The following is a 24,747-nucleotide window of genomic DNA, read 5'->3' on the forward strand; positions in this document are numbered from 1 at the left end:
AAGCCCTATGTGCCCTCTTTTAATAGAGCTACTCACTGAAGAGGGTCCAGAGGTGGACAGGCTGGAGGCCAGGTGCCTTCTGTGTGGTTCTGCAGAAAGTCGATCATCGTTTGTCTGACTGTCCGCAGCTCTCTGTCGGGTCCTGCCAGAAGCACACCTTGATCACGGCCACATCTGTGCAAATCTGGCCCACCAAGCGCTGGCCCCAACCAGGTAACCCTGGTGGGCGCACTGATGCACACTGCCAGGTGTGGTTTAGGCAGAGGTGGATTCATACACAGGTGACCATGGGGCCCGTGAGTGAGTGTGAACCGCTTCATGGATGTGTGGCAACAGATGAATCTCACAATAGGCACTGAGAGGAAGGCAGGCCCCTGGATCCCACCCACACAGTGGACATGGGAAGGCCGCCTCTGCACCAAGGGAGTGCCGGTGTCGTCAGGTCCCCACAAGGGTAACTTGAGCAACCCCCTGGCCAGGTTCCCCTGAGAACCCAGTAGCCACACACGTATCCACTGTGCATTTCTCCAAACCCTCTCAATGAAAAATGGACTTGAAAGAACTTTTCCAAGAAAGACAAAGCCGAAATTAAATTCTCTCACTGCAATAACTAAGGTCCGACCCCTCAGTGGAAGGACAGGCAGTGCTGGTGCAAACCCACGGTGGGCATACACCCCTGAGACCGACAGGCCTGGACATCGGGCTGAGATAAGAATACAGTGCTGTGTCCTTACCTTTAAAATTTTCTCCAGTTGTAAACGCCTTTGTGAATGCTTTAAAATACTAGAGGAAAAACACACAACAAATAAGAAACAGCCTCAAGGGGGTCCATGTTCATGTTAACACACAACAAAGTGACCAGTGCCCTCTGAGGTCCCGGCCAAGTCCTCTGGGAAGTCGAACTGCCTGAGGACACTGCAGGTGCTAGCGCTCCCTGCCACATTTGTGGGCAGGCTACAGTAAGCACCATCAGGATCCCATCATTCACGTTCTGCCCCAGAGGTCTGGAAGTAAGTCAAAGCCACAGGGCAGAGTCATAAAGGGCAGCGCCCCCAACTCCTGGTACCTAAGATGTCTAACTGGGGCGTATCCACAGAGGACGTAGAGGGAGAGTGGCAGTCAGGATCTGAGTAGAGGAAAAGGACTCTGCATCAGGAACTTTCTTCATCAAAGACGCAGTAAGCAGTAACTAGATGAGGTCCACTCTAGGTTCAGATACCCTGGTGCTATGATGGGAAGGTCAGCGTGGAGAACATGAAAGGACCTCCATCCGTAACCACCAGGGAAAGCACAATGCAATGGCACAAGCAGCCTCCTCACAGACAGGGACACGCAGGGGCCCCAGGGAAGAGAGACTAACCAGTAGTTTCCCTGTGCGCCCTTTGTGGGTGAGTGTGAAGGTGTGAGGGAAGGGCTGGCTCTGTGGGGTCTGCTGTGCACACCTCCGACCCCCCTGCCCTGGGATGCCCCCCAGGCCCACTCTGGGACCTCATCACAGCAGTGCTGCTCGAAGCAGCAAAGCCTGCACATCCAGTCACAAGGGCCAGTGCCACACAGTCACAGGTAATCAGGTCCGGCAAACCATGGCGACACCCAGCACCACGGGCCAGCCCCACAACTCGGGAGGAAGGGCCAGCCCAGGCTGCTCAGCAAGGCCTGCCTCAGATAAAGAGGGCTGGGTGGGCTCAGTGGCAGAGCTCCAGGTTCAACCCTGTCCTGAGGCAGGCGGGCGGGCAGGCAGACGTCTACAGGCAACACAACATCACCTGTGTATGAGTTTACGAGAAAAAAACAAGTAGAATAGATCTTTTTTTTTTTTTAAAGAGAGAGTGAGAGAGGAGAGAGAGAGAGAATTTTTAATATTTATTTATTTTTTTAGTTCTCAGTGGACACAATATCTTTGTTGGTATGTGGTGCTGAGGATCGAACCCGGGCCACACGCATGCCAGGCGAGCGCGCTACCGCTTGAGCCACATCCCCAGCCCCTAGAATAGATCTTGTTGCCATCAGACTGGGACAAAAAGCAGCAGGACAAGCAGCACAGGACACAGTGGTCCCTGAGCCTGGAAACCAAGCAGGATATACAGCACAACGCTGGCCGATAATAGAGTGGCCGGAGCCAGGCAGCAAGCAGGCCAGTGAGGGCACTCAGACAGCACCCCACACAGAGCAGCCAGGATTTCTGGGCTCCAGGGACTGGCACCAGGGGCTCCCAGAAACCATCCCCACAGACGCCACATCTTTTAGGGACGTTCATGTGATTGTGCCGCATGGCATTTGTGTGCACGCACATGGCCACACACCCATGCACTCATGGACACTGCCTGGGCTTTCAACAGGCTGCAGTGACCTCTGTCTGCCCCCTGGTGGAAAACACGGGGACAAACATCCTTCAAGGGCTGACTACAGCTGGGGGCAAGGTGCCAGTGTCCCTGTGGGTGCTGCCATACCCTGAGGAGGAGACACGAGGACCACAGTACATACACACACAGGTGGGCAGCACTGGTGGTGCGGGCAGGGGCATCCCAGCCCAGCGGCAGGCCTCTGAGACCCCACTGCCGAGTCTCAGGAAGCAAGTCAGATCGCTGCAGACCAGAAGTGAGAAGCCCGAGAACAGGGCAGGCCGGACGCAGCCCGCAGGCACCCTGGGCTTACCCGGAAGGTGGGGTAGAAGTGGACATCGTAGGTGCGGCACACCTCCTGGTTCTTCTCCTCCGCGCAGTCCAGCGCGGCCACTCGGATGGCAGCAGCCCAATCTGAAAAGCAGGAGTGTGACCCTCAGCAGGGCAGGTGCTCTGTGCTCGCCACCCCCTGCAGCCCCAGCGTCCCCACCCCAGAGGGCATGACAGCTGGGAGTCAGCTGCCATGACAAACCAGTCCAAAGCCTGCCTCCACGTCACCAAGGCAGCCCCTCCTGCATCCACCTGGGGAGGAGACACTTCCTCCCTGACGACGGAGGGAGAAGACATTCTTGCCGAACTGGCTAGTCACTCCGTGGCTTCCCACCTGGAGGTGTCCTAGTTCAGTGGAACCCTGACACGGATGTGCAGGGAACAGAGGGACGGGCAAGCGCTGCATGTGAAGGGGGGTGGGGGCAGCCAAGGCACATGCACAGAGCAGGCGCTACGCTAAGGGAAGCACCGAGCCACCACAGAGGCTTCCCGCAACCCTGCGTGCCTCTGCTGTCCTGGGCAGGAAAATGGAGCTGCTCCAAATACCTTTCTCTACCTTTAAAGTTTTACTAATTATGGAAAATTTCCAACACACAAATAATAAGATAAAAATATAACAAACTCCCACATGTCCCTCATCTCAGTTTCAACAATCACCAGCTCATGCAACTCTGGCTTCATCGGATCCCTACCCACTTTTAGAACCACCCAGAGCGTGAGGTTTCCGCATCACACCTCCCCACGCGCATCTCTGAAGTGGAGGCTCTTTCTTCACAGGGCACAATGCCCACACCCTGGCACATGCTGCACAGCATGCACTCCTTACACCATCCCAGGCCCAGCCAGGATGAGCAGGCCCTGTTGCCTCCTTTGCGCCCAAAGTCGGCTTGATGGGGATGTAAAGGAGGCTGCCTCCAGTCCAGGCAGACCACATGTACATCACGGCACCCACACCCACTGGCGGAAGACCCCCTCCTCTGCCCTGTGCCTTCCCACTCTCTGATCTTCCTGACTGGGCCCCTGACCCTGTCACCTGGCATGGGGACAAGTGATCCTGGCCTTCTCCCTTCTTACTATGAACAAAGTACACCGATTCATTAGGGCCGCGGCCACAAAGGGAGGCCTCCTGTCCCACTCCTCTCACTCGGGGGTGGGGACGGGTGCCAGGACACATCTATAGAGAAAGCTGCCTGTGGTGACCAGGGAAGTGCCCGGCCTCCCTGCCAACACCAGCATCAGGATGAGGGCTCCCGGCACTCTCTGATGGGGGCCTTTTTGATAGACTGGTGTCTTTTCTGTGGGTGGATGGACTCACACACATTTCATGGTGCCTGGCCCTGTGGGGCTCCTGTCCAGACCTGGGATGTGGTACTGGTGCTCAGTGAGTAGCCTCTGCAGGAAAACCCAGGGCTCTGCAGGTGGACAAGTCTAAGGATCCTCGTGCCACCTGCTGCTGGAAGCCACATGATTTCTGGATGGAGGCTCACTGCCTGTTCTGGCCATTCCTGTTGTCTGCCAATGTCACATCACAATATTCTCTGAGGGCCAGCTCTGCTCTGCTTCAGAGGCAGTGCTGAATGCCTGGGTGGGAGGGGACTGCCATCAGCAGTCACCCCAACATCCATGGAGATGAGACATCACACCTGCTTACAACACATACCTTTTCCCTCTTTGACTAAAAATAAATAGCACAGTTATGTTTTTCATAAACGGTGACCAGACACCTTCCTGCTGTGTTGGCTACAGAAACAAGTCATGTCCCAAGGCCACTATGATGCTTGGAGAACCCCAGCAACTCCTGACTGCAGGTCACATCTCCCTGGAGCCTCACCTTGCACAGACCTGAGGAAGGACAGTAAATACTCCCATCCAGGTAGTGCAGCAGAGGAGCAGATGGCAGAGCACGTGAAGGTGGCCACCCTGGCTCTGCAGCCTGCACCTGACACTCACTCTGCTTACTGGGAACTTTCCACAACACACTCCACCCGCGGTACAGAAGCGTCCTCCCACCGCCAAGCACAAGAGAATGAAGGACCCAGGGCCTAATGAGACTCCTGTGTGAAACACCTGAGCCCGCCCGGAAGCAGGGAGGGAGGGGCACATCCCAGCACGTGCACATCTTGGTAGGTTTTGGGTCTATATTTTCTCAAAACACATGTCACTCATAAATCAAACATTAAAAACACCTACTGACCTGCGCACTAGTGGACATGTGTGCTGTGCGCCAGCGCTACTGGCCACCTACACTGTGCTCCACGTGGCTCTACCTCCCCGGAGTCGCCAACAGAGGGCGGGCTCAGCACAGGCCGCTTACCCAGCACTGTGGGCAAAGCTGTACTGCCCAAGCCACAGCCAGGCATGGCTGGCTCTGACGGCCTTCAGGCCAGCCAGCCAAGTGTGGCTGGGCTCCGCCTCACTCAACTCCTGACAGCTGGAGTGCAGAACCCCTGAACCCCTGGCGCCGAGAGCCAAGTCCACATGAAACAGAGGCTCCGTGCACCCCAACACTTGTGCTCAAGCCTGATCGGAGTATGTTCCTGTGACCCTTCCTGTGTCCTCATACATCTCGTCCACTGGAAATCACCGCCCAAAACACAAGAGCAACCTCCCCAGCCCCACCATACTCAGCAATCACGTCCCACTGTCCACACTGCCCACTGCAGCACCCCTTCAAGACTGAGATAGGAATGGCAGGGCCCCAACTTGGTAGATGGGGACACTGAGCTCCATGTCACCACACACCCAGGAAAGAGACAGGGAGCTTCAGACCCAGCTCTCTTGCTGTTGAAAACGTGGCTCTGGGCCTGCCCACCCTGCACCAACACAGGAAGCGTAGGCAGACAGGTGCAGGCAGTGCCGCCCATCAACACTGCTTTCCCAACCCTCTCCATGGAGGTGGTCCAGTGCCAAGGGCGTACCACCCTGGCAGGATGGGGGAGATGCTTGGCCCACGCAAGGCAACAAGTGAAGGAAGAGCAGGTGGAGCCCATGCACAGCAAGCATACCTGCTCAGGAGTGCGCTGTGCTTCCTGGGCACCTGCGTGTGAAAGGGCAGCAGCAGATGGAGACCAGGGGGCCTTGACCTAACCCCATGGCTTCCCGTGGGCCTGAGAGCACCATAGCTCCATCATAGCCTCCTCCTATGGTCATACAGCAAGTCTTCCTGTCTCATCATGCCACATCCTCAGTCCCCAGGGCCTCTGCCTGGACCCTGTACCACCCCTGTGCTGGGCTCCCACTGAGATGCCACTCACCCCAGGAGTCCCTTCTGGTTGCACACTAGCTCAGTCCCTACTGTGAGGTCTGGCCCAGTCTCTGCACTGCAGTCCCACAACTCTGCAGACACCACCCGGGTCAACCTCCTGCCCCAGAGCCAGACTGTACAGTTTCCCCTTCTGGCCTGCCACTTACTGGGTTCTGAGAGTCTCTGTGCCTTAGCTGCTCCTCTATAAAATGGTGACATCAAGTAAGATCTACTTGCCAAGGAGCTTGGGATGGGACAGGTTGAGAGATGCATGCTGGCATGCAGGAAGGCTGGTAAGTTCTGCCACACAAGTGCTGGCCCAGTGCCAGCACACAAAGATGGAGAGCGGTGGCCAACAGCACAGAGCGGGACAGCACACTCTCATCAGCTCCTGCAGCCGACCAGTACTGCTGGGGAAACTGTGGCCCTACTAGTGACAACCAGAATCCCAAAGACAGGAGGACATTTTAGGTGAGAGACCAGCAAGGCAGGAGGAAGATAGCTAAGTGACACCTGAAGAAGTGACAGTTTGACCAGTGCACTGCTGTCATCACAGTGGCGAGGAGAGTCAAAGCTGCAGTGCCACCAGGTCAAAAGCCGTCCATGGCAAGTGGTTTCAGGAGTGAAGAACTCCCTTCTCTAAACCCTTCCCATGATAGCATCATGGTGCAATTTCCAAAGCCTTAAAAGCCATTTCTCACAAATGCAGAGAGCGCCCCCATCAGGCATTCTCCACTGACTCCCGAGGCGCTCTGAGGCGCTGCTGGGAGAGCCCGCGTGGGGAGGAGAGGGCGTGGGGAGGAGTGCCCAGGCCCTGTGGCTCCATGGAGTCCTTTCCCACTGCACAGAGGCCATCTGCATTTCTGCAGACGAGGTCAGGAGTCCATGTGCCGCTCCAGCCCGGGCACCAGGGCCCCCTGCCCCTCGCTGCCAGCTTATTCCTACAGCTACCTTCTCACTTTGTTTCTGCACAGTACTTGCTGCTCCCTCTAAAGAACAGCAGCCCCCTGCTTTGTCCCTGCTGCCCTGCATGCCCACTGCAGGAACACCAGCGCACACTCAGGTAGGCAAGGGACTCACACAGGCCCATGTCACCGCCTGCAGATGTACTGGCCCCGAGGATGGTCCAGCTGCACCACTGCAGGAGCCCCACCTGCCCTGGCCTCTCTTGAGATTCCTGTCTCAACAAGTCACCTGTGGAGCCACTCCAGACACTGCCTCCCACCCAAATGAGGGCTGTCCTGCTGAAGGGGCAGGGCCCTCAGGAGGCCTTTGTCTGTCTTTGAAAACCGGTGGGCTGGTAACGCAGCAGACGGGAAGAATTTCAGTTACACACAGTTACACTGTGGCACTGAGGAGGCACCAGCAGTCACTGGGAAGCCCTGGCAGATGGACGGTATTCACAGTGACACAAAAGATCTCACTGCCTATTCCACCCACAAAACATAGGCTACTGAAAAGGTCCTGCCTCAGGGTAGCGCCTCCTTCAATGCACTCCCCTCTCTGCTGCTCCCACCTGTCAAGAGGACACACAAAGGAGGGGACCTCTGAAGCTGAATGCAAATTGCCTGCTTTCACTGGACGCATGGGACCACCCCCCTAAACACTGGGGTTAAAGGGCACCAGCTGGGAGGCACAGGGAGGCTGTCCTCCCCAGGCAGCATCTAAGGTTTTCAAAGGGAAGAGGGACCCAAAGCAGTGCTGGCTTCTCGGCCCGCTGGCGAGCATGGCTGTTAGTACTCTAGGCTTAAAAATACTTGTGAAAAAAGTGGCTTCTATGTACAGCTGACTAAAACCCAGTTCAAACTTGCTTGTTAGCTCTATTACTGAACCAAACAGGATTAAGCCTTTGCCATTCCTTGTCTTGTTATAATGAAAAAATCTATATAAGTCCAACTTATGGTTAAGCACCAATTAGTTCTAGAAAATGATCACAGTAAAGACTAATTAGCCTCCAAGGTCTAAACGACTGTGACTGGTGGGCTGTGTCTGAAGCACTGAGCTCTACTATGCCTTCCTCCCACTCCTGACCGGTCAGGGCACCGTCACGGTCTCCAAGCCCACGTTCCAGACATGGAGAACACTCTTATTGGGTGCAGGTCCCCTTCCAACAGAGCACAGGTCTTGGATAAGCTCAAGTCATAAAGCCTGGGCAGAGATTAAGGCCACCAATAGAGACCAGCACAAGGCACCTACCGGCTGGCTTGGGAACACAGCCAGGTGCACTACTCCAGCTCAGGTTGAGGGTGGCCTGGTCTCCATGCTCCCCTTATTTGGGTTCTGGGGACCGAACTCAGGTCCTGTGGCACTCCAGGTCACACACCTGACTGAGATATACCCCCTAGCCCTCCAAGGACATTTTCTTAGAACAAAACTGGATATGGCCCTCAGCATTCAAGAGTGCCTAAGGGTGATGTTAACAATCCCTGCTTACCACGGAAGCACCCCCACCCTCCATGCCACACAAGGCCCTGCAATGTTTGTGGCTGGGCCACCCCACTGAATACAGCTTTACACAGTGGTGACAGTCTCTTGGAAGCACTTGGTGGACCATCCTCACGTGATGAATGACATGTGAGCACTGGCCATAGCACACCACCACAGCGATTCAGGGAGGGCCTCCTGAGGCCTGGCTGGCACCTTGCACTGGTTAACTGTAAAACAGCCATACAGCTCTGACTGGGGGCTGTGCTCAGCAGGTTCTGGGCCTACAAGAGAGGGCCGCTCCAGAACCTGGCTTCACTCTTCTCTCTACCCTCTCCTGCTCCCCCGGAGTCCAGGTGCACCCCACAGCCTCGGAGGTACCCACTCGTCCACCCCAGCTGCCACCTGCACCTCTACCTCCCAAGTCCTTCTCTACCTTTTTCCAGGGACAGATAATGACTTTCTGGGAAACACCCAGTAGTCTAATTAATCTCTAAAAGCCTCCATCCTGGTCAGGGAGACAAGAAAATCAGGTCCAGCAGGAGAGAGGGGCACCCTGGGAAAGGCAGACAGGCCATGGCTGCCACTTGGCTGCCACAGTAGCAGAGCACCCTCTCCTCCACCCCCAGGTGACAAAGCCTGTGCCTTCCACTCACAATCCCCACCCCCTTCTACAGGGTCACAGGAAGTAAGCTGACAGGCCTTGGAGACACCCGCACAGGGACCAGGTCCCAGTCTGTTCTCAGCCATGTGACCACAGTGACTCAGTCTCACTCATCCTTGGGTACAGTCACCTTCGACATGAGAGCATCAGTACTCTCTCAGAAGATAGTTCTAGAAGTGTCTCATTTCCCCTCCAAATTCCTCACTGAGAATTCTAGGGCCAACAACAGATCTGCCCTGTTACCCCAGCTCTCTGCTTTCCCAAATAAGGAGACAGGGACAGACCCCAAGGCCACACATGCTGCTTCTAAGGCACATACCTGTCCTACTCCATTTCCAGAGGCACACCAAGTGCAGGTGTGTCCGCTTGCATCATGGACCAAGATAACCATGACAGCTAAACGATTTTCAGGAACAGAGTGGGTTTTATTTTGCAAAGTACTTAGAAGCAACAGGCCTAAACCAGGTCCACATAAATACTGGAGTAATCTTTAGCTCCACAAAACAGTAGACCTTTTGTTTGTTAAGCCACTGTCTCAGGAAAAACAATTATTTCCGAAACTTGAAAAAGCCAGTGAAAAGCCATGAAGCTCAACCTAACTCTTCTGAGGAAATGAAGATGCTCCTAAACTGAGAGGAGGGCTGAGAGAGGCTTCACCCCCATGGACCACCACCTCCCCATCCTGCCTGTCCAGCTAGGGGTGAGGGGGAGGAGGCAGGTAGGCACAGTCCCTCTTCTGGCTTGGGCTCCCTGCCTGTGGCAACCTCCTGCTAGGGATGCTGGGGGGAGCCAGGTGGATGCTGTTTGAAGGGAGCCCAACACAGGTCTGCATGCCCAAGAGGAATAGCCAGATGGCCCTGTTCACAGGTGACTGATCAGAAGCATAGACAGGGCACCGTGATGCTGTGGGCAATGGGCACCCTCTCCTAAGCTAAACTGCTCGCCAAGCAGAGCGTGGCTGCCCTTCTCAGCAAAGGCAGTGAGGCGTACTCCCAAGAGTGTCCAATGCATTCAGGCACAAAGGCAGAGGTCCTCATGGGAAGACACCACAAGGGAGAGCACACAACCACCTCTGGCCACAAGCCCATTCTTGCAGGGGTCCTGCAGGGTCAATACCTCTTGGAACAGTGATCCTCCAGCTCTCCGGCTGGTGCTGACAGGATGCTGGGTGGTTCTGGGCTGGGTCTGACAACATGCATTCTACCAAATCCCCAGTTGATTGCTTTGGGGACCACAGACCTAGAAAAAGTCCCAGGGACCCTGAGTGGGACACTGCTCAGTGCTAAGGGCTCTGTCCCTGTCTTGGGCAGCCTTGCTGCCAGTTTGGCCCTTTTCTTCCTTTGCTTCTGCACCCCACGGTCCCCCCCTCCCATGCTCTTGCCTGCAGTCAGGCCACAGCTGTCTTTTGCTTTCAGCCACATCTCAATTCAGGTCCCCTCTTCCTGCCCTGACCTGGCTGACAGCCAGTCCTTTTAAGCAACCTCGTTTAGTTAATTACACCATCAGGTATGGATTTTACTGTCTCACTTTCAGAAAAAACCTTCCTCCCAAGTTGCAGGGACAATTTTCAGGGCTCCATACATGCTGATTCTGCTAAACAACAGCTTGCAATATTTGAATTTGGCTTAAAACTTTTACATTTCGGATACTAAGCTGAAAAAGTTAAAAACAAAAAAAGGTGACAAAAGTTTTGCCAAGGCTACTTGCATTTTCATTTACATATCTGTTTCTGCTACTGAATAAAAACAAGAACTGAGGGCTGGGGACATAGCTCAGTTGGTAGAGTACTTGCCTCACACACACAAGCCCTGCGTTCAATCCCCAGCACCACACACACCAAAAAAACCCCAAGAATTGAAAAATCTTCCACATTATCAAATGGCTTGTTTCCCCAAAAAACAAAGTTAAAGAAAAAAGGAACCCACTAGTTTTCTGTTTTTTTTCCAGTCTCTGGTCTTAGGTCTGCCTAGGGACTTATGGAAAACTTGAGATCCAAGAGAACAAACCCATTAGAATAAAAAAACCAACAGTGAAATAAGAGAACAAGTTCTAAAGACATTTACAACTGCATACTTGAAAAAGACTCTATAAATCTCATTTATATGAGAAAAATAAAGTAGGAATTGATATAAGACCCAAAAAGAAATGTGCAGGAAGGAAGAGTAACAATTTGCCATGGCTCTTGCCCAGTGAAATCTGTAATTAGGGGTTAGCACAACAGTAGCAAGCTGGTCCCTGGAAACCTCAGCCTTGCTGGCGAGGAACACTACTGCCAAACCATTTAAATTCCACTTTATTTACAACGCGGCAGGTCTGCTCAAGAGGGCTGCAAATGTCCTCTACATTACAACCCTGCCATCTAAAGCAGGAGGACAACTTCAGGAGTGAGTAGCGATTAGCAGCAAGAAAGTGCTGAACAGTAAAGTTCGATAATAGCATCAGGAATTTGGTGAATGAGTGATTTCTCAAAAGCTGTGAACAAGGAACCCACCAACGAGACACCTGGTAAGACTTTTGCATTTACAAAGCACTCCCCAGAGGATCTGGGTTTCTAAGTTGTGGGCTTACTCTGAAACCCACCACTTGATCAGCCATCCGAACTAGAAAGAGGATGGCGAAGATTTACAGGGAAAGGGTGGCTACAGGTCTGGAAAGGGGGTGTCCTCAAAACGGGGGTGCTAGGCTCTGAAACGGAATTGCTGGGGCTGGGGCTGTGGGTCAGGAAACAGCAAGAGAGACGGTGGGGGGCAGTGAAGCTCTCGCGGGCAGAAGGCAGGTGTTGCGCGAGGCAGGAGACTCCGCGGGGCCGGGAAGGGTGTTTCTGCTCCCCGGCGCCGGCGGGCTCGTGGCCGCGGCTGGCTCGCTCCACGAAGGCCCGGGCGGCGGGCCGGAAAGCGCGCCCGGCGCGCGGGACCCTCACCTCGCACGTCCCCGGCCAGCGCCCGCCAGGTGGGCGCGTAGCCGATGCAGTGGCCGCACCACGAGGAGTAGAACTGCACTAGCCACGCGGCCGAGCTGTTGGCCGTGGCCCCGCGCACGCTGCCGCTGTCCAGCACCCACACGGCGTCCTCGCCCGCGCGGTACAGCTGCGCCGCGCCGCCCGCCCCCGGCCCCGTCGCCGCCGCCGCCAGCAGCACCAGCAGCCGCGGCAGCCGCGCGACCCGAGACGGGGGCGGGCGCCGCGCTCGGGCTCCGGGGCTGCGCGGCGACACCGCCGCCGCCGCCGCCCCGGCCGCCGCCATGTTGGGAGTGCCACTGTCGCGACGACCTTTCACCTTGGCAACCGCCGTCATGTGGCCGCGCACGCCGGCTCCGCCTCCCGCGTCGGGTCTGGCCCGCGTGTTCGCTAGCCCTTCCCTCTAAGTTCGGCCCCGCCCCTGCCCTCCACACCTCCACGCTCGCCCCGCCCCCGAGCTCGCCCCACCCTATCCACACGCTCTCCCCACCCCCTGAGCTCGGCCCCTCTCTCCTCGCCCCGCCCCCGAGCTCGCCCCACCCTATCCACACGCTCTCCTCCCCCTGGGCTCGGCCCCTCTCTCCTCGCCCCGCCCCTGAGCTCTGCCCCGCCCTCATGAGCTTGGCTGCGCCCTCTGCCCTCCCAGGCTCACTTGCCACCTGGGCCCCTTGGGAGTAGGGCTGGTCCAGATTTTTTTTTTTTTTTTTTTTGTACTGAGGATTGGCCTCAGGGGCGCTTAACCACCCAGCCACATCCCCAGCCCTTTTAAATATTTTATTTAGACACAGGGTCTCGCTGAGTTGTTTAGGGCCTTACTAAGTGGCTGAGGCAGGCTTTGAACTCAGCATCCTCTTGGCTCAGCCTCCCGTGCCACTGGGATTACAGGCTTGCATCATCACACCCTGCAGGGTATCCAGATTTAGCAAATGAAAATATACTACGTGTGGCACACATACTATGGCAAGGTTAAATGTGAATTTAGGATAAACAGTATAAAAGGCGAGTTGAGCTTTTAGTCTAAAGGGCAAATTTAGACATGTTCTTAGAAACTATACTATTTATCTGAAATTCATGTAACTTTAGCCCCGGGGGCTTCAGAGGATGCCCTAATCTGACCCTGACTTTGTAGCTCTTAGAAAATGTTACAGAACCTCAGTACAAAGGTAGAGGGTCACCTCTGAATTTTAGGATGCAAGAATAGACCTTGGCTGCAGTGTTCATTCATGTCTCCACAAACCCGGGAAATAAAGTTCTATGTGACTTTTTTACTCAAGTGGAATAGTAGACCTGTTTTTTTGTTTGTTTGTTTTTAATTGTGATTCCTAACTTTTTTATTCACATCAACACTCCCTGAACTGTGACTAAAACAGAAAAGAAAAGACACAGGTGAGGATCCCATCAAGGGGCAAGGACCTGGTGTTAGCCTGAGACTACAAGATAGGTCTGCTTTCCTCTGCTGGACGGTTGGTTTTAACAAATGACCATTGGGAGGCTGGGGATGTGGGTCAAGCGGTAGCGCGCTTGCCTGGCATGCGTGGGGCGCTGGGTTTGATCCTCAGCACCACATAAAAATAAAATAAAGATGTTATGTCCACCGAAAACTAGAAAATAAATATTAAAAAAGTTCCCTCTCTCTCTTAAAAAAAATGACCATTGGGATCACCCTGGAAACACAGTTGCCAATGCAGTCATCTCTGCTGGCTGTCCTGTGGCTCTGTGTGATGCTGTGTGTGAGGAAAGGGCTTTGCTGATGTCAAGGGTTAGGAAACCCTACGCCTGATGGTCCAGACCAGAGGTCCTGCTGTGGCTGTTCCTATCCCTCATGTCCCTCTCTTTCCCTTCACTTATCCTTCCTGTGCTAATGCTCACTGGTCTCCATTCTGTGCCAACCCTTGGAGACAAATGCTGAGCTTTTGAGCCCCTGGGACTGCAGAGCAGAAGAATGGACCTCAGACAAAAGTGTGGAAGCCAGGCCTGAGGACAGGGAGTGCGGTGGGGGCATCATGCATAGGAGGGCAGAGAGAGGCCTCTGAGTGGATAAGGTGAGAGCCACACCAGGCAGAGGAGCCACATGTTCAAGGGCCCTGTGGGAGAAGGTGGCACACTGGAGGGGTGGCAAGGAGTCCAGTTGTGGCTGGAGAGAGCAACCAGGATGAGTGTGGGACTGAGAGAAGCACCGCAAGTGACCTGGCGGAGGGAGTGACAGGACACAAAGGCATGGGCATGGGGTCCCTGCAGCACTCCTAGTGAGAGTTGGAGCAGACACAGAGCACAGGCTGGACTTCAGCACCATTGAATGCCCACACTTCAAGGTGGGCAGCAGGCAGGGAAGAAAGGCCGGGCCCCAGAGCAGGCCAGATGTGTGTGTGTGAGCCACAGTCTGGCTTTGCAGACACCAGCCCCTGCTCTGCTTTGTCTTCTTGGCCATGAGGGAGGCCCTCTGCTGGGGCACAGGGAGATACTGGTTGTACAGAGGAGGGTTTTGGTGTTTGATGGCTGTCCCAGTGTGAGCAAACAGGACAAAAGACCAAGTAGACAGATGTGGGACCCACAGACATTCCTGGGGGTTCTGGAAGCTGCCTGGGGGGCCATCAATGAAGAGCTGTGTCATGAGCCAGCCAGGTCACCAACAGACCAGACACATCTCCACTGCGCCAGAACTTACTGAATGAGTCAATCCTCAGGTGACACTACTCTCATCAGTGGCAGTTCAGTGGAGACGTGTGGGTCCCTGGTGTCAAGCTGGGCAGTCACAGGGTCATTCAGTCTTGATTTCTACATCTGTAAGGCTCAAGTCACACAACACACTCTACACAACTATATGTACAGGCTACAGAGAGGCTGGGAACTGTGCGGCAGCCTCAGGCTTCAGGAGGCAGAGAGCAGGCACAGACAGGGTCAGCACAGGTGGTCGGATGAGATTAGGAACCACCGAGAACCTGTGCAGGGCACAGGGCCGTCGGAGCACAGGAACCTATTCTAGGCCAAGGTCCAGAGAGTGCTAGTCTCATGTCAGCTTGGAGTGTCAGCCTGAGGTGTCAGCTTGGAGCGAGACTTGCATGGTCGTCACTGGCAGGAGAAACTGAAGGTTCATTGCTGTGGTGACATTCCTGGGTGAGGCTGTGATGAGTGACCAGGTGACAGGGTCAGCGTGCTGCTGTGTCCAGGCTCAGGTGCCCGTCCTTCTGTGGGTCTCAAGTGAGGGGCTGCATCCTGAGGTGGTTCCACTAGCTCCTGGGCCTGATTTTTCCAATATGAGTTTGATGCACCCACACATTCATGTGCTTCTGATTAATCTGTAAGTCACAGGTGGTCATTTTTAGGAGCATGATCAATTTATCAGCATGTGCCTTATGATGGTGCCAGGCAGATGGTGGCTGTTGATTTGCACAAACAAGGTAGAGTTCTTGCCCTGATTAGAGCAGCTCAGGGCAAACTGGGGCTTTATGAAATGGGGTGACTCAGGTTAGGCTGAAATCAGCTGTTCTGTCCACCATGGAGTCACAAAGGGAAGGGCGCAGCCTGAGAGCTGCTGTTCTACACACCATGGAGTCACCAGGCTAGACACAGCCTGAGGACTGCTGTTCTGTATACCATGGAGTCACCAGGGCAGGTACAGCCTGAGGACTGCTGTTCTGCACACCATAGAGTCACCCAAGGCAGATGCAGCCTGAGAACTGCTGTTCTGTACACCATAGAGTCACCCAAGGCAGATGCAGCCTGAGAACTGCTGTTCTAAACACCATAGAGTCACTCAGGGTTAGGCACACTCTGAGAATGCTGTTCTACACTTTGTGGAGTCATTTTGAGCAGGCACAGCCAGCCTCAGCACTGTCTTCTGGGACCTGGTTTGGTTTGGACAGGGACTGGACAGGCCTGTCTGGACCAGGAAGGTGAGTGAGCTTGCTCAGCCCTTGCCCATCACAACCAGACACCACCTCCTGTGGGCAGGAGGCACTGTTGGGAGGGACATCCCTGCACTCCCAAGGTGGGTACCCGCACCCTTGTGAATTGCTCTGGTAGCTTCTGTGTGTGTGAGAGAGCCACTGTGGCCATGCCAGACCCTAGATGCTCACGAAGCTCATGACGGGTTAGAACACATGTACCAGAGGCACCATAGCAGGTGGGCAGTCTATGAAGGAGGGAACCAGGAAGCAGGATGCCAAGAAAGACAGGTCTCAGGAAGTTGAACATGGGATTTAAGTGAGGAATACTCATTTCACATGAAAGATGACTTCTCCTGAAGCTGGTGTCAAGATTTATTGGCCCAAGTGTGGATCAGAGCCAGGGTAGGCACAGCCCTAGACCTTGGAGGGTGGGACCCTGCCCTGCCCAGGTCAACACATCTGAACATCAAGGCACTCGGCTCTGTGCACATAATGCTGGGGAGATGAGGTGTTTCTAGTACCTTCCAGGGATGTACTTTTTCTCCTCCCACCAGAGTCATTTTATAACCCTGGTCCCCCTCCGGCCCCATCAGTCATTGGGAGGTATAGTCTCATTAGTTCCCAGTGACCAGCCTCCCTCCAAGGGTATCATGCCAAGGCTGAGAAATGACTTTGGCAACACAACTCACCTGCTTAGCACCCAGCCAAAGTCCTGGCAAAACCAGGCTCTGGTTGTGGGAGCAGCCCCAGCATCATGTGGAGCCACCAGCACCAACCCCAAGCAGTGAGACAGGGACCATCGAATTTGAGGCCAATCTGCAGGGTTTCGATGTGTAAGATTTATTGCAATGCCAAACGTGCATGTGTAAAATATGTAATTCCTCACACGGCCTCATAAATCCAAAGGGTCAGCAATAAATACAGGAAAATAAAAAATTACAGACTAATTTGTTCAGAAAACTAGGAGGGAATTCATGAGAGAGCTGTTCTGAAGTCACACACAGGGCAGGAACACATGTCCCCACGGCAAAACCAAACCTCCTCTGCTTTGGGGTGGGCTGCGGTGTACCTTGTGCACAACCAAGCAACTGTCCTGGCTGGTGCTTCCCAGTGAGCGTACCTCTACAGGGAGCTGGTGCCCTGGAGAAGGCGTCTGCTAAGCATCACCCCCCCGCCCTGCCCCGTCGGGGCCCGGCTGTCCTTGGAGGGGCTCCTTAGAAAGGTGTTCTAAGGGTTTCTCCCCAGAGATGGATAGGGGGCCCAGGCAGCTCCTGTCCTGTGGCGGGGCACCTGGGGGCCTTGCCAGGCCGACTAAGGAGAGGTGTCTCACTCAAGCCCCAAGTGCATGGAGGTCTCCCAGGGCCACAAGCACAGTTGAAGGAAGGAGCGCCTGTCTGACAGCTGGAGAAGTCTGAGCCCCAGGAGGGAGAGGCTGAGACCTGGAGGCCTTGGCAAGGGACTGGAATGTCCCTAAGGCCCACACCCCTTGTCCTAATTCACAAAGTAAACTGGTTGCACAATCTTGGGAATAAACTAGAAACCAATAATCTGTACAGTTTGTGAGTTGAATGGTGTGTGAATTATGTCTTAATAAAAAGTGTCAAACATTTAATACACCAGTATAAAAAGAAGAGGAAAAAATCATTTTCTGAAAAAAATCTCTTCATATTTTAGAATATTCAGTGAGTTTTTGAAAATAAAACTGATACCTAAAAACACAAAATGGCACATATTACTGGGAAATCACATGACATTTCTAAGTATTTTTCTGTGCAGTTTTTCCAAAGTTATTGTATGATGCTTCTCTCTCCTGCCTTTTCCTTGTCACATAATGGTGCCATTGGTACAAATTACTCACTAACATTTTTTTTTTTTTTTTGGTACTGGGGATTGAACTCAGGGGCACTCAGCCACTGAGCCACATCCCCAGCCCTATTTTGTATTTTATTTAGAGACAGGGTCTCACTGAGTTGCTTAGGGCCTCGTTAAGTTGCTGAGGCTGGCTTTGAACTCGTGATCCTCCTGCCTCAGCCTCTGAGCCACTGGGCTCAGAGGTATGTGCCACAGTGCCTGGCCACTAACATGGTTTTTAATGACTTAAATAAGAAATGAATTGGCAAAGGATGGATTATAGATGGATGACAGAGATGATAGAGGAATGAATGATAAATGTGAGCTGGAAGACGCACACATGGGTATATACCTGTGCATACCTGTGCACACCTGCACACACACACACTCACACACAGCTTTGGGATGTGAGGAGTAACTTCAAAGAGCCGATTCCTGTATGCAAGCTTCAGCTCAAGATACCTGACAATGTTGGAAGTCAGAAAACAGACTTGAAAGTGGCTTCCTCTGTAAAAGAACTGCTAGGGTCACAAGCCACTTCCCGGAATGCACCGAGGGGAAGACTCAGAAATAGCAAAAATGCAGAAATGGCACACTCGTCAGTATACGTCCATCCTGCAAAGCACAGTTCATTCCAAAGCTTCCAAGGGAGACTGTAGCCCAAGCTCAAGTGGTTCTCACGCTGGAATCTTTTAAAACAGCCTGTCCCACTGCTCCTCCTGAGCCCTGGGAGCAGGGTGGGCAGGGAAGTCTTCACTCTTGCCCGAGTCGGGGAACCTGCGCTGGGGCACTGCTAGGAGTGATGGCTGGGCTGCAGGGCACCAGACTCCTCCTCCCTGGGGGACAGCACCAGAGCCCATCAGACACCGTGGAGGTGGCTGCTCTGAGTGGAGGTCACTGCTGGGGAGGCCTGTCCTCGCCCTTACCCATGCTCCAGGCCATTTTCCAGGGGGTCTGTGCTGAGCCTGCCCCCGGCGTATCCCTGTCCTGCCTACAGAGGCCCAGCAAGGCTCTGAGACTCACTTCAAAAAACCATAGCTAGTGTCCTCATGCTCCTTTTCACCTAGGAAACCTGTGTGCCTGGATCAACACTGCCCTGCACTCCCCCGGACCTTGTCCTGAGGAAGGCGGGGGCTCGTGTGAAGAGGGGACACAGTGCTTCCTTGCAGAAGCAGTGACCTGGCAGAAGCCACCTGGGTCATTCTGTCCTGGAAGGTCCACCCAGGAATTGAAGGAGGTGGCATGGGCTGACCTCGACCAAGCACGTGGGTGTGTGTGCACACACATACCCATAAAGTCTCTTGCTAGGACCCAGTCACTGTGCTTCTGAGGAAAGATGTGGCCCAGGAGCCCTTTTGAAATCTGGACAAGTCTGCAGTACCAGAGAGGTCTCCTACCCCCAGAGGACAAGCCCCAGGCTTTGCTGGTGGAGGGGAAGTAACTTTCGGCCTTCGAGTGGTCACCCACTATGGTTTGCTCAGCTCAGGCACGTGGGAGGCATACGTGCCCATCAGCCGGCTAACAAGTTATATACTGGAAACAGTAAACCCAGAAGACCCTTGCTGTCACAAGTCCAGTGGGCAAGAGTCGGGAGGCTCACCCCCCAGCTCTTCTTCCACCCACGGCTGCTCTCTCCTCCCCTGTTGGCCTCTGCTGACTCCCACACTGTCCGGCTGTTAGGGGCCGTTCTTGCTGGAGCACCCAACCTCCTTGCCTGTCCTTGCCGCCGGGACAATCTTTGGCAAGCATGTTTCTTCATCACTTGGGTCTGGCCCTTTCAGCCCTTGACAAGGCTGTGGACACCCTGTCCAAAGAAATGCAGCTGGATCCAGTCTGAAGTGATGTGGAGCCCCTGCCCAGTCTGCAGCTGTTTCAGATGACCATCCTGCATCGCCAGCAGCAGGGTGGCGTGCCTCATTTCCAGCCTACCCTGGATATCTAGGCCTCCTGAAGGCCCCTGTGCACATGTGCACGCACACGCGCGCGCGCACACACACACACACACACAGTTACACAATGGCATCACAAACATTGTGTGCCTCCCTTAGGGACTGCCCTGGGGGATGAGCCCCGACAGCACAGCCAGCGAGTCGCACAGGATGCTCCTGGTGAGCTGGGTGGACACCAGGTCCACAGCCTGGGCTCCCTCGCCTTTCTCCAAGCCTGGGAGATCAGCACAGGGCCCTGAGTCAAGGACCAGGGTGGAGTGTCCCCTAGGGAGCTGCTCTCTGCCCATTGAGTCCTCGGCCCCAGGGTGGTCCTCTGCCTGGCAGCTCAGGCCTCCCTTCCCCTCCTCGCCAACACTGGCCAGCAAGGGCACTGGGCAGGGGGGAGAGGCTGCTGGGACTGCAGACCAGGGTGTTGGGGGTGTGGCTGTCCTTCTGGATAGGGGCCCATCCAGGCCTCCCAAGAGGGTCCCTGACCCTGGCTCACGCTCCGCACACTCAGTGCCCCACACCCCTCCCCAGGGCCTGCCCATGTGGCCTAGGGACTCCTCAGGCGCCACACCAGCCCAGAACCCCAAGCCCAGAGCAGGATCCTGGCGCCCACCCTGAGTGTCCAGTAGCACCTCCGTGTCACTAGCCACCAGAGGCCTCAGCAGAACCTGCTGGGCCACACAGGCTACTTGGGATAGACTCAGGGTCAGTGCCAATGGCCTTGGGAGCCCCTTAGGGGCACTGCCTGTCCCTTCACTCAAGGGGGACCCTGGGCAGCTGGCTGCTTCTAACCCCTGACTGCCCAGGGCTTGGCTTCCCACAGCAGAACCTGATTCACCCAATTTGCCCTCGAGGCTTCCACCCTTCCCAGGCACCCCCAGGCACAGCCCCAACCCCTGTGGCCCTGGGGACAGTGCTGCTGGCAGAGCCTCCTCAGGAAGATCCTCAGTGGCGATGGAGGTGTCCTCTGAGCCCCCAGAAAACATGGCCTCCTCGGGAGGGGAGGGGAAGTCTTCTGAGCACGGGTAGGCCTCCTCCCTGGCCCTCTGTGCTTCAGGGGTGGGAGGCGGTGGGGGCAAGTGGGCATCCCTGTGGGTGGGGGACAGGAGGTCTCTACTGCCACAGGACAGCTCCTTGTCAACTGGAGACAGGATGCCAGCCAAGAAGCCAATGGCACCTGGGGGACCGGCCTCCTCCAGGGCAGCAGGGCCTCCACCCCCCCGACACCCAGGCACCTGGCTCCCGGCAGCTGGAGAGTCCAGTGCACTGGGGACCTCAGGAGTCTGCAGGGCCAAAGGGACCTCGGGCTGCGGCGAGGTCTGTGGAAGTTCCCTCTGGGTGGTCAGACTCACAGCAGCACCCCAGAGCTCCTCCCAGCAGTCAGCGGGGGCCTGGGGAGGGATCAGCCCTCCTCTGCCGAAACACATCCCTCCAGAGGTGGAGGTCCCCAGAGGGAAGGACAGTGGTGGGTCTAAGTCACTGGTGGAAGGGGTCTGGAATAGGAGCCCCTGGCTGGTGGTCTCAGGGGAGGCCGACTTGGTTTTCCCCATACTCGATCCACGGGTGAGGCTTTGGCTGGCTCCAGAAGATTCCTGTCCCTCTCTAGGGCCCAGGAGAGGAAGAGGCACTTGAGGCTGCCCACTTTTCTTGAGGTCGGATGAGCCACCTTCAGGCCAGGAGCTCCCTGAGGCTGGCCCTGCACCAACACCAGCTTCCCACAGGTTCTCCCTGCTGTCCTCGTCCCAGATTTGGTTGGAGGCTTCTGACAGCTCTGACCCTGACCTTGGATAGAGGGCGTCTGGGAGGGACAGTGGCCAGCTTTCCTGCAGGAGGCTCTGCCTGGACTCTAGGCCTCCTGCCACGGTCACCTCCATGGAGGAGACACCCAGGGACCCAGCCCCGTTGCCCCCCTGCCTCTGCCAGGACATGCATCCTGCAACCCCAGGAGCGCCACCCGGCTGAGGGTCCCCCTGGTGGAGCCCCCAGGATAAAGGTGGGGCGAGCTCCTCCCAGGAGTCATGAACAGAGAGATCCCCAGACTGGTCAAGGTCAGCGTCTGGGGTGACCTCAGCTTCCAAGCCAGACAGGGAAAGGGAGCTGTCAGAGAGCTGGACCAGGGTGGCTGAAACTTTTTGAAATTCCTGGAGAGAGGAGCAGGACGGGTCACTCGCAGAGCCTGTGGAGGAGGTGGGGGAGGATGCAGGAGCCTCTGAAGACCCTGAGCAGGTCCTGGAGGCAGACTCCAAGTCCAGGTCCAAGGGGGCTCCCAGCTGGGGTGCGGGGCTGCTTGAGCGAGGCGCTGCAGGAGCTGATGGGACAGGACAAGTCTCAGATGACATGACAGTGGTCACAACCTGCCCTGGGGCAGTGCCCCCTATACCAGCAAGGGCAGTCCCTCCCTGTGGCCCCCACAGCCAGTGGTTCAAAGTCAGAACACCCCAACAAAGGCAGAAAATGGTCAGTGGTGCCAGAGCGACGGACCCTCGACCAACCTGCCGGTAGCTACCCCCATCCACCCACCAGCAATGGGTCACTCCTGAGTCTCAGCCGTCGACAGACAGCGGGACTGGCTCTGCTTGCTTTTCACTGGTGATGCCCTGGGGAGGGGCCTGGGCAGGGTCCCTGCAGCTGGGCATAGGGAAGATAGGACTGTGTGCTGTGGGGAGAAGCCCAGCTCTGATTTAGGAACTGCTCTTGGATGACCCTTAAGTGGGGACTTGAGAGTCCTGGAGCTGACATTGAGAGTCCCTGGAGGGGAGGGGGGCATCACCTGGGAAGGCAGCCAGTCGGGGAGTCTCCAGCCAGGCAAAGGGGACCCCCAGGTCCTGCCGACAGGCCTCTACCCTGTAAGCACATTGGTGGAGAAGTCCTGGAGCACCCCCCAGAGGGAGTCCTGTCCCCCTAATTCCCAGGGCTCATGGTCAGGGACCTGCAGGAGGTCAGTCAACTCTACCATACTCTCAGGAACACCCCTCCAGCCATCTACCACCTCTATGCTTCACATCTGCACACAGGGCTCCTGGGGGTGAGGCCTGTCTTTGGGGGCCATCTGGCCCCAGCCCCACTGAATCAGGTAGGAGATGTGGCACTCCTCCCTGAGAACACACGATCCCATGGTAGCCCCTCTGCTGCCCCCCAGCTGCACCTTGGGTCCATTTATTGGGCACCATCTTTTTTTTCAAAAAGGAAGGTGAACTGAAGGATGTCTCATGGCTGGGCATGAGGTCTCAGCAACCAGAGGGCAATATGCTAGCCAGCCCTGTCACCAGGGCTCAGAGCCCCACCCTGCTGGTCCCGCACCTCTGCTCCCCTGGCTGCCAGTTCTCCACATCCTGGGGCTCCCCCACAGGGCTCCCAGCCACAGCGAGCCCCAATTCTGCCCCTTCTTGGCTTGTGCTGCTCTCAGCCACCTGCAAGAAACACGTCAGAGAAATGACAGGTCTGGGTGTGGCCTCTGCTGGAGCACTGGCCACAACCCTGGGCTGTGGATGGAGCCTTCACGCCTCCAGAGACCACGTGGAGCCAAGGCCATCCCCCCAGTGAGGGCTGTTGAGAGCCCCGCTCACCAGACACCCTCCTCCCACCACGGAAAAGACTTTGCCCGCCCAGGGACTGAGTGTCGGAGCAAGGCCCACAGAATCAATGAATCTCAGGACCCTGACCCTTCCAGAAGGGCTTCAGAGGTCCCATCCCATAGACCTCATGTGATGGCAAGGCCACCCCACAGGGCCAGGCCCCGATGGCTGGCAGGACCCCACCCAACTCACTCTGGCTTCCTGGGGACTGCAGGAGCCCTCTCCGCCCTGAGGCTGCTGACTGTGTTCCACCAAGTTCCACCTGGGGCTGTCTGTTGGAGCTGGGGGACTCTCTTCTGCTAAGGCGATCCTTGGCTTGGTCTGAGAGTCTCCTGGAGGACAAAGGTACTGTCATCCCCAACAGGCACAGACAGGGAGACAGAGAGAGTGACTTCTAAGAATTCTGAAGCCACATGAAAAAAATCTGAATATTTGAAATGGACACAAGACTTCCTTGTGGAGTCTGGTTAGCATGAGGACATAAAAACACGCGGTGATCTGCTAAAGATACCCTCTGCGTAGTTAGTGACAGAGGTCCCAGAAAGAAGCTTATAGAAAATGTGTTTTAAATTTAGAGATCTCACTCCCCGCTTTGGGGACTCTCCTGCAGGCCCCTGGGAAACCCCATTCCTTTCCCTGTTTCCTCCCCACCCGAGCTGAGCTGAGGAGCACCCACTCCCAGCTGGACACTGGTGGGGGACACAGAAGGCCAGGAGGCAGGGGTGGGCCTTGGACATGGCAGGTCATCTGTAGCAGAGCTGGAAGGCCGCCAAGTGGGGACAGAGCAGTCACGGCAGAGCCTCTCTGGGTCGATCATCATCTCCCTAGACCTGAGTTCCACCTGGGCCTCAGCAGGGTGCTGGGACCCTGAGGCCCTTAAGGGAGCCAGAGCTGTGTGCCTGAAGCTCTTGTCCATGGCCCTTGGTGAAGGCCAAGACAACGGGGACCCTGCAGGGAGGACCCTGGCTTCCCAATGACCATGACAGGTGTCAGCCAGGGAGACCCTGCAGACTGTCTTCTGGCCAGCGAGCAGCGGAGGCCGTGTCAGGCAGCCCCAAGGCAAGTCCCAGGCCACCCACCGACAAGCTCCAGATCACAGGCCAGTAACTCCAGTCCCTGAGCCTCAGTCTTCTTCTCTGCAGGGTGGGTACGACAGGCATGCTCACCTCAAGAGGCAACACGGTCCCTGAGGGGAGTGTGGACACCTGGCTGACATGTGTGGGGGCAGAGGGCAGTGATGCCCCTGGACGGAGGCTTTAGGCCAAACATGTTGAAGCCAGTTACAGGAACCTGGATGGAAGCCGGCCTGGGCCTGACGCTGGCAGAGTAGGGCAGGCCATGGAAGGCCCTGGATGTCTGCCATGCCTCCAGCTTTGCCAGAGGCACACTTCTCGGAGGCAACCTGGTGTCCAGCTGGTCTAACCTCTTCCCATCCCACTTGATTCGTCCTGAGGTTTGTCTCCTGAACCCTGGATGCAGGGAGCCACCCTCAGGCCAGCAAACTTGCCAGGGAAAATAGTGTCCTTCCTGATCCTGA

At 55.7% G+C, this 24,747-nt stretch overlaps 2 protein-coding genes across 9 annotated transcripts in view; both read right to left on the minus strand.

Annotated features, from left to right (window-relative positions):
- Positions 1-12,261, minus strand: part of Qsox2 (quiescin sulfhydryl oxidase 2) — a 29,186-nt gene extending 16,925 nt beyond the window's left edge. For both annotated transcript variants that reach the window (XM_078048678.1, XM_078048677.1), the window contains exons 1-4: positions 11,925-12,261; positions 2,656-2,756; positions 735-783; positions 37-142 (exon numbers count right to left, since the gene is read on the minus strand). In XM_078048678.1, the coding sequence (XP_077904804.1) occupies positions 37-142; positions 735-783; positions 2,656-2,756; positions 11,925-12,246 (578 nt within the window). In that variant the 5' untranslated portion in view covers positions 12,247-12,261. The remainder of the gene's footprint in view (positions 1-36; positions 143-734; positions 784-2,655; positions 2,757-11,924) is intronic.
- A 4,410-nt stretch (positions 12,262-16,671) lies between these two features.
- Positions 16,672-24,747, minus strand: part of Ccdc187 (coiled-coil domain containing 187) — a 65,063-nt gene continuing 56,987 nt past the window's right edge. For all 7 annotated transcript variants that reach the window (XM_078048702.1, XM_078048701.1, XM_078048700.1 and 4 more), the window contains 4 exons: positions 23,403-23,542; positions 22,936-23,045; positions 22,406-22,479; positions 16,672-21,943 (listed from right to left, as the gene is read on the minus strand). In XM_078048702.1, the coding sequence (XP_077904828.1) occupies positions 19,743-21,943; positions 22,406-22,479; positions 22,936-23,045; positions 23,403-23,542 (2,525 nt within the window). In that variant the 3' untranslated portion in view covers positions 16,672-19,742. The remainder of the gene's footprint in view (positions 21,944-22,405; positions 22,480-22,935; positions 23,046-23,402; positions 23,543-24,747) is intronic.

This window comes from Ictidomys tridecemlineatus, chromosome 4 (assembly GCF_052094955.1).
Source record: "Ictidomys tridecemlineatus isolate mIctTri1 chromosome 4, mIctTri1.hap1, whole genome shotgun sequence".
In the NCBI taxonomy this organism is placed as follows: domain Eukaryota; kingdom Metazoa; phylum Chordata; class Mammalia; order Rodentia; family Sciuridae; genus Ictidomys; species Ictidomys tridecemlineatus.